This window comes from Nansenia antarctica (genome assembly GCF_963989245.1).
Source record: "Nansenia antarctica genome assembly, chromosome: 18".
Lineage (NCBI taxonomy): Eukaryota > Metazoa > Chordata > Actinopteri > Argentiniformes > Microstomatidae > Nansenia > Nansenia antarctica.
The window spans coordinates 17698079-17708078 of record NC_137691.1 but is presented as its reverse complement, the minus strand read 5'-3'; the positions used below and the strand labels follow the sequence as shown (position 1 = coordinate 17708078).

The 10000-nt window shown below is 48.3% G+C and overlaps 1 protein-coding gene across 1 annotated transcript in view; it reads right to left on the bottom strand.

Annotated features, from left to right (window-relative positions):
- Positions 1-10000, bottom strand: part of r3hdm2 (R3H domain containing 2) — a gene marked incomplete at both ends in the record, with an annotated part of 63642 nt that overhangs the window by 6802 nt on the left and 46840 nt on the right. The window contains 3 exon segments of the mRNA XM_080548010.1: positions 11-108; positions 7586-7749; positions 8739-8890. Of these exon segments, the coding sequence (XP_080404136.1) occupies positions 11-108; positions 7586-7749; positions 8739-8890 (414 nt within the window).

Below are 10000 nucleotides of genomic sequence, written 5' to 3'. Positions count from 1 at the left end.
GAACTCTCACCTGAATATTGCTGCTGCAGCTGTTGGGGGTTGCAGGGAGAGGGCGGCTGGGTCATCTGGTACTGGTCAGAACCGGCTTGCAGGTAGCCTACCGACGGACTGACACACACATACACACACACACACACACACACACACACACACGCACGCACGCACGCACACACACACACAGGCATGTACACACACACACACACACACACAGGCACACAGGCACGCACACAGGCATGTACACACACACACACACACACACACAGGCACGCGCACACCGGCATAAACACACACACACACACACACACACACACACACACACACACACACACACACACATACATACAGACATACACACACACACACACACACACACACACAGACAGACAGAGTGTGTAAGTACTTGGCAGCCCTCCACAGACAGTAGGGCCCCATCATGTCTCGATGGGGCGCGCTCCGCTGGGCTGCAATTACAATGCTAATGTTGTGTTTAACAGCGGGGGTACGGGGAGATACAAATGTCAAAAATACGTTATCATCGACTCTCTGCTCCCTGTGAGGATCCAGACTATACCTCGATACCTCGGCGCCTTCCCGGGTCGGCCCAGAGGAGCCAGGGCTGGTTACAGCCACATGGTTATCCACCCTACCTGCCGCCTAGAGGGACCCGGCCCGTTAGCCTGACTGGTGCCTGGATGAAGCTACTTCAGTAACAGGCTACTTCTTTAGCAGTTAGGCTACTTCTTTAGCAGTGAAACTACTTCATTACCAGTGAGGCTACTTCATTAGATAGTGAGGCTACGTCATCAATGGCCCGGTTCGACGAGGGGCGAACGGAGGTAACCGCAACACAAACATCACTCTCTCCAGCTCTCAGCAGCCTCACCCTCACAGAGCATGAAGTGAGACGCGTACTGAAGGCGGTGGACCCCAGGAAAGCCTCGGGGCCGGATGGCGTCCTGGGACGGGTGCTGAGAGACTGCGCCGACCAGCTGGCCGGGGTTTTCACCAACATCTTTAACCAGTCCCTGTCCCAGGCCACCGTCCCACCCTGCCTGAAAACCTCAACTATCATCCCAGTCCCGAAGAAAAGCACGGTGAGCTGCCTAAACGACTACCGCCCGGTGGCACTCACACCAATCATCATGAAGTGCTTCGAGAAACTAGTCCGGGCCCACATACTCACACGCCTCCCGCCCAACCTGGATCCATACCAGTTCGCCTACAGAGCCCACAGGTCCACAGAGGACGCCATCGCGACGACTCTCCACGCCACTCTATCCCACCTGGAGAGGGGAAACAGCTACGCGAGACTGCTCTTCGTGGACTTCAGCTCCGCCTTCAACACCATCCTTCCACACAGGCTAGTGACCAAACTACTAGACCTGGGTCTATCACACTCTATATGTGCGTGGATCAAGGACTTCCTGACCGACCGCCCCCAGAGGGTGCGGGTGGGCCCCCACACCTCCACAGCCCTCAGCCTCAGCACTGGGTCCCCCCAGGGCTGCGTGCTAAGCCCCATCCTCTACAACCTCTACACCCACGACTTCACCCCCGTCCACCCCAGCAACTACATCGTAAAGTTTGCAGACGACACCACCGTGGTGAGATGTATCTCGGGGGGGGACGAGGCGGCGTACAGGGATGAGGTAGAGCAACTGAGCAAGCTGTGCAAGGTTAACAACCTGCTGCTGAACAAGTCAAAGACCCAGGAATTCATCGTAGACTTCAGGAGGAAAAAGTCCGAGATCCAGCCCCTGCTCATCGACGGAGAGAGCGTGGAGAGAGTCTCAACCCTCCGATTCCTGGGACATCACATGCGGGATGACCTGACCTGGAAGGACAACACAAAAGGCACCATCAAGAGGGCACAACAGCGGCTATACACCCTGAGATGCCTCAGGAAAGAACACAACAAGCAGGAGATACTGGTGGCCTTCTACCGCGGCGCAGTGGAGAGCATCCTCACCTACGGCATCTGCAACTGGTTCTACAGCTGCACAACAGCGGAGAGAAATGCGCTACAGAGAGTCGTGAGAACAGCACAGAAGATCACCGGCGCCCTCCTCCCCTCTCTGGAAGAGCTGTACAACACACGCTGTCTCAGGAAGGCCTCCAAGATCTCCAGGGACCCGACCCACCCTGGGCACGTACACTTTATCAGGCTGCCCTCAAAAAGGAGGTACAGGACCCCGGCCGCTAAGACAAACAGACTGAAGAACTGCTTCTACCACAGGGCCGTCAAGGCCCTGAACACAGCAAAGGCCTAAGTTCTGGGCCCAGGACAGTCTGGACGGATTGTATGGCAGCTAGTGCTGAGGCACAAACATGTACATTTCAAGCCTGCAAACTGTGACACTTTAAATAACGTGAAAAAAATACTTTTGTGCAATATGACAACCCTAGTTGACTATCTGTGCAGTATAGTACAGTGGATGTGTACATAGCCTTTATTTATGTAAACCAGCTCCTTACCTTCTTGTGATTTTATTCTTTTTCTAAAAGTTTTTTTTTTTTTTTCCTTTTTCCCTTTCCTAACACCAGGGGAGCCACCCCTCCTAAATTTCGTTGTTTGGTACCTGTACTGTAGCAATGACAATAAAGTCCATTCATTCATTCATTCATTCATTCATTCATTAGATAGTGAGGCTACGTCATTAGCAGTGAGGCTACGTCATTAGCAGTGAGGCTACGTCATTAGCAGTAGGGGTGGGAATTGCAGAGTAACTCACGATACCGCATGATATTTTGCCCCCCGATACCGATGGTATCATGGTACTGTGATTCTGCCATAATGGATACATTGTAAGACAATTCATCAACGATACATCACGATATCTATGTTAACTGAAGAAAGAAATACCACTATAAAGGCAAAATATATCTCAATATGACTACCCTGGTTAAATAAAGCAGGAATTCCGTTTTTTATTCATTCACTTGTTGTGACTGTTGTTGATAATAAATTAGACCTAGCCTCCATCTTTCTTACTCTTAGCTTAGTGTCTCTAACATACACACACTGACTGCAACTTGTCCATGTGTGCCTAGTATCGCAAGAGGCCACGATGTGATAATCTGCCGTATGGATATTTTGTCCCGCCCCTAATTAGCAGTGAGGCTAGTCCGTCACCACGGTTCAGTAGAAGGGACGTGTTCGTCTACCTGTAGCACTGTTCTGTTCTGGGCGTCTCCATGGTTACCATAGGGTAGGGTCACTTCTGGTGACTTACCTCAGTGTGTGCGTAACAACTGTCTGAGTGGATCAACAGCAGCCAGCCCATGGACATCAAGCATGGACATGTGTGTATCATGGACTCAAGGACTTTGTGTGCCCTGGGGGTCTACCTCCTAGTGGTCTACCTCCTAGTGGTCTACCTCCTACTGGTCTACCTCCTAGTGGTCTACCTCCTAGTGTTCTACCTCCTAGTGGCCTACCTCCTAGTGGTCTACCTCCTACTGGTCTACCTCCTAGTGGTCTACCTCCTAGTGGTCTACCTCCTAGTGGCCTACCTCCTAGTGGCCTACCTCCTACTGGTCTACCTCCTAGTGGCCTACCTCCTACCTCCTACTGGCCTACCTCCTACTGGTCTACCTCCTACTGGCCTACCTCCTAGTGGTCTACCTCCTACTGGCCTACCTCCTAGTGGTCTACCTCCTAGTGGCCTACCTCCTAGTGGTCTACCTCCTACTGGCCTACCTCCTAGTGGTCTACCTCCTAGTGGTCTACCTCCTACTGGCCTACCTCCTAGTGGCCTACCTCCTACTGGCCTACCTCCTAGTGGTCTACCTCCTAGTGGCCTACCTCCTAGTGGTCTACCTCCTACTGGCCTACCTCCTAGTGGTCTACCTCCTACTGGCCTACCTCCTACTGGCCTACCTCCTACTGGCCTACCTCCTACTGGTCTACCTCCTACTGGCCTACCTCCTAGTGGTCTACCTCCTACTGGCCTACCTCCTAGTGGTCTACCTCCTACTGGTCTACCTCCTACTGGCCTACCTCCTACTGGCCTACCTCCTACTGGCCTACCTCCTAGTGGTCTACCTCCTAGTGGTCTACCTCCTACTGGCCTACCTCCTAGTGGCCTACCTCCTAGTGGTCTACCTCCTAGTGGTCTACCTCCTAGTGGCCTACCTCCTAGTGGTCTACCTCCTAGTGGCCTACCTCCTAGTGGTCTACCTCCTACTGGCCTACCTCCTAGTGGTCTACCTCCTAGTGGTCTACTAGGGATGGGACGATTATCGTGTTTATCGTTAATCGCGATAAAAACACCCGCGATAACTTTATCGTGGAGAATTTTAATTAGTTGAATAATCGTCATAATCGTTTTTTTTTTTTTTTTTTTTTTTTTTTGGTGAATTATTATTTTTAAATGACTGGACTTTTTAAATAGGCACTACCTTTTATAAACACTGCTTTGTCTGTCTGTTTTTATTGTATGTATTAATGTATGTGACCTATGCGTTTTTTGGGGGGGGTTAATATTTCACAGTGTTTCACAGAGACATGTACACAACAGGACATAACAACAACAACTAGTATCCGTGGGGGCGGTTATTGTCCCATTAATAGTAGAAAACTAGTTTTGCACTTTGTTATGCAGTACATTGTCCATAAACAGAAAATGTTTAAAAACAAAACAAAAACAAAAAAACAGGGGGGGGAGGAGGCCATGTCACATATCAGAAATAAACAGAAAAGAAAATGACACAACAAATGCCATAATATATGGGGGGATCACCCCCATCGGAGACAGCATCCATGTCTTACAGTCCTAAACACAGCGGCAGCACAACACCAGCACAGTAAATAATATTGTGACCCATACATTGTAGATCTGTTACACATTAGTCTTGTGTACTTTCTTGAGTGTAATCCACCAAACCTTTCATTACAATGGCAGCCAGTCTGGTACCAATATAATCTAAGAACGGAGACCAAATCTTATAGAATGTCTTTATCTTACACTTAGACCTATATGTCAGATATTCCATAGGAATCATATCAAAAATTACCTTGTGCCATCCAGCTATTGTAGGAGGTTTGCAGTCTATCCATTTCAGCAATATATTTTTCCTTGCACAAAAAGTGAGGATACACAGAAGTCTTTTGGAATGCCTACTTTTAAGTTGTTTGTCTGGGAACCCAAACAATAGACACATGGGGTCCTTATCCAATGTAACATCTAGAATTAGATGAATTTTATCCACTATACCTTTCCAGTAATCATCTATATATCTACAAGTCCAAACACAATGAACAAAGCTCCCAACCTCGGTAATACACTTTGTACACATTTCCGATTTGTTATGATCCATTTTATGTCTAAGTTGGGGAGTAATCTGCAAACGTTGTAGTAGTCTAAATTGCGTTTCCTTCGTCCTATTACAGATTGAGATGTCGTTTGCCGATTGCCATATTAGTGACCAAGTTGCTTCATCAGTATTAATGTTCAGGTCATTATTCCAGTCTTTGGGCGTAAATGCAGGTTTGCCTTTATCATTATTTCGAAAGTGCTCTATACCCAAGCCCCAGAATGCCTCTCGTCTTTCCAGCAGAGAGGGTTGGTGACAGAGGCCAGTGTCTTTTTGGCTATTTAAAAAACTTCGTATCTGAAGGTATCTGAAAAACTCATTTCGTGGTAGGTCATATTTCTTACATAATTGGTCAAATGAAAGTAGTATTTCCGTATCATATAAATGTCCGATAGTAACCATCCCTTTGCTGTCCCACCGCTTGAAACCCCTATCCATGGCACCAGGGGAGAAGTCTATGTTGCCCCAAACTGGCGAGAGGGAGGATGTCATAATCGTATGTTATAAATAAATAGTAATATAATTGAGATTTCTCACATTTGCACTTTAACCTACCGTATTTTCCGGACTATAAGTCGCTCCGGAGTATAAGTCGCATCAGGCAAAAAATGTGACATTAAGAGGAAAAAACCATATATAAGTCGCACTGGACTATAAGTCGCATTTATTTAGAAATATATTTCACAAAATCCAAGAACAGACATTTAATCTGGAAAGGCAAGTTTATTCAACTACACAATAGCACACAGAACAACAGGCTGAATAGAAGTCCGGTATGTTAACATAACACATTAACAGTTATTCAGCAACACAATAGCATAAAGAACATACCTGGGAGGCTGAATAGGCTAAATGAACATAACAAGCCAGCGAGTCCAACAAGCAAGTTACCAGTCAGCAAGTTCACCAAGCTACCGTTTGCATAGCTTCAACAAGCTAATGTTTTAGATAACTTCTTCAGGGGTTTTGGAGCAGCATATAGTTGTCACAAGCCCAGAGCGGCCCAGAGCGCCCTCTATCGGCTCTAGACGGTAATGTTTACTCCTTGGTTCATGTCAGTCAGTATGAAATTATATATATATTGATATATAAGTCGCACCTGACTATAAGTCGCAGGACCAGCCAAACTATGAAAAAAAGCGCGACTTATAGTCCGGAAAATACGGTATCTTGAAGCTTTCAAGTCTCTAAGCCACAAGGCTAGCACTCAGTTTGATGACAGAAAAGTGTCAGTGTTCAAGTTTTGTTTGACAGTATTTTTTCCCTTTATTTATGCAGTGATACCTTATAATTTATCATTACCTTATTTAAGATTTTATTAAAGATTTTAATTTTTGTCAAGCTGTTTTTAAAATGATGTTAATGTTATTAACATGATTCAATAAAAATACAACAAAATCTAAGTTAAAGTGATTACAGTGTGTTTTATTGGCATTCAAATTTATTTATTTATTTATTTTATTTTATTTTTTAAATTCTCGCGATAATATCGTGGATCGCGATTATTTTGCCCACGATAATCGTGACATGACATTTTCTAATCGTCCCACCCCTATGGTCTACCTCCTAGTGGTCTACCTCCTACTGGCCTACCTCCTACTGGCCTACCTCCTACTGGCCTACCTCCTAGTGGTCTACCTCCTAGTGGTCTACCTCCTACTGGCCTACCTCCTAGTGGTCTACCTCCTACTGGCCTACCTCCTAGTGGTCTACCTCCTACTGGTCTACCTCCTACTGGCCTACCTCCTACTGGCCTACCTCCTACTGGCCTACCTCCTAGTGGTCTACCTCCTAGTGGTCTACCTCCTACTGGCCTACCTCCTAGTGGTCTACCTCCTACTGGCCTACCTCCTACTGGTCTACCTCCTACTGGCCTACCTCCTAGTGGTCTACCTCCTAGTGGTCTACCTCCTAGTGGCCTACCTCCTAGTGGTCTACCTCCTACTGGCCTACCTCCTAGTGGTCTACCTCCTAGTGGCCTACCTCCTAGTGGCCTACCTCCTAGTGGCCTACCTCCTAGTGGTCTACCTCCTAGTGGTCTACCTCCTAGTGGTCTACCTCCTAGTGGCCTACCTCCTAGTGGTCTACCTCCTAGTGGCCTACCTCCTAGTGGCCTACCTCCTAGTGGCCTACCTCCTGGCACTATTGGTTGGTGGTAGACATGCAGATGATTTTCACTGGAAAATCTCCACTGAAGACGCATTTGAGTCTAGGCTGAGGCTTAATCTGCGTCTGGAGCGGGGGGGGGGGGGCAGGGGGTCTACAGTACCTTGTGCTGTTCTGCTGGGCGGGGGCGAGGACGCTGTAGTAGACGGGCATCCCCCCGCCTGGCATGGGCCCCTGGACAGACTGGCACTGGCTGACTGGCACCATGACGGGCTGCTGGTACTGCTGCTGCTGGACCACCTGCTGAGGCTCGTTAGCCACCGGCACCTGGGCAGGGAGGGAGAGAGGGAGAGAGAGAGATGGGGGGAGGGAGAGAGAGAGGGGGAGAGGGAGGGAGGGAGAGAGAGATGGGGGGATGGAGAGAGAGAGGGGGAGAGGGAGGGAGGGAGGGAGAGATGGGGGGAGGGAGAGATGGGGGGAGGGAGAGAGAGAGGGGGAGAGAGGGAGGGAGAGAGGGAGGAAGAGAGAGAGAGGGAGATAGGGAGAGAGATGGAGAGAGGGAGGGGGAGAGAGAGAGAGAGAGAGAGAGGGGGAGAGTGAGAGAGAGAGGGAGGGAGGGAGGGAGAGAGAGAGATAGAGAGAGAGAGAGGGGGACAGACAGAGAGACAGAGAGAGACATGAATCAACTTCCTCCTTCCATTTGGTGCACCTTTCTAGATTATTGTGGTGTTTTTCTGTAAGTGTCATTGTGTGTGTGTATATATCAGTGTGGTATTCACGGGATGGCGATCTCATGTCATGACGTTTTCTAATAGACTTTAACGTGAACATCATGTACATTCATTTGGCTGCTGACTGGGGCACAGAGCTGCGCCAACACAACCAATGGCGTGGGACCTTTGACTACGTTTGAGGTGTGAAACGTTTGAGGGGTGAAATCATCTTAAAACATGTTTGAATTTTAATTTAATAATAATTAATTAATAATAATTAATTAAATAATTTTGCCATTTAGCAGACGCTTTTATCCAAAGCGACTTACAATTACGAATTACAGGGACAGTCCCCCTGGAGTAACTGAGGGCTAAGTGCCTTACTCAAGGGCACACTAGTAGTGGTGTGGTTTCAGGCGGGATTTGAACTCACAACCTTCCGATCGGAAGTCCAACACACTATCCACTAGACCACCACTCGGAGTCTGAGTGTGAGGTCCCTTTTAGTGTGTGTGCGTGTGTGTGTGCGTGTGTGCGTGTGTGTGTGCGTGCGTGTGTGCGTGTGCGTGTGTGTGTGTGTGTGCGCGTGTGTGAGGGACCTGCCTGATAAGAGGGCATCTGTGGGTACTGGACCATCATGCCTTGCATCTGCCCGGCCCTCTGTGAGGTGATGAGGCCGGGGTTCTGAGGCTGCTGGACCCCCATCATGCCCTGGTAGGTGGGCTGCTGGCTGGGCATCATGGACTGAAGACCTGCTGGCCAAGACCACAGGCTGAACTTACCACAGGCTGTCCAGAGGGAAGTGTGTGTGTGTGTGTGTGTGTGTGTCTGTGTGTGTGTGTCTGTGTGTGTGTGTGTGTGTGTCTGTGTGTGTACATTAATAAAAACATGTAATATTATCTATAATACTATAATAAGTCATATAATTGCACATTAACCATTGAGAGCCGAGATGTTTGATAAGAAAATACAGAAACCGAAAAGTGGACAGAAGTTGCGGAAGGGAACTGGGTCATGCAGAGAGTGTGTGTGTGTGTGCGTGTGAGAGTATGAGTGTTTGTGAGTGTGTGTGCGACGAGTGTGTCCGGAGCAAACCAGATCTACCTGTTGCATCAGCTACGTTACGATCCCTAGCAGCAACACTGTTCTGTTCTGGACGTCTCCATGGTTACCCTAGGGTAGGGTCACTTCTGGTGACTTACCTCAGTGTGTGGGTAACAACTGTCTGAGTGGGTCAACAGCAGCCAGCCCATGGACATCAAGCATGGACATGTGTGTATCATGGACTCTAGGACTTTGTGTGCCCTGGGGGTCTACCTCCTACTAACCCTAACCCTGTGGCCACTTAACATTGAACACAAATCAAAACCACTCTCAGTGTTTAGCGAGGCAAACTCGCTTCCAACATAACGCGTCTGTCTACATAATGTACCATTAACAACCTTCTTCTTTTCTTGTTTTTTTTAGCATCACTTCTGCTAGCCCGTCTCCGCAAAAAATGCTCCGAGTGATGTTTACATTCGGTACTTGGTGACGTACGGCCCTTTAATAGAGTATCAACAGGTCTTTTGCGGCCCGAAGTCCGTTCACCTTGTCGTCGCCATCAAACGAGGGACTTTGTGTCAATACAACCTGCAACATCAACAAGGCACCGAGCGGGGGCTCCGCGGGCCGCGTGGAAAGTGGATGAAAGGTAAATCAAACGCTTCCAGGAAGAAGAGAAGAGGCTATTTTAGTCACCGCGTTTGGTGTTGACACAGTGGGGATCAGTTGTGTTGGGAGCGCTTTTAGGCCTCTTCAAGGATAAAAGGGTCCATGGTCCGAGTTCTGTCACCTGTCACTGTGTTCGCTGTGGGCTGCACTTT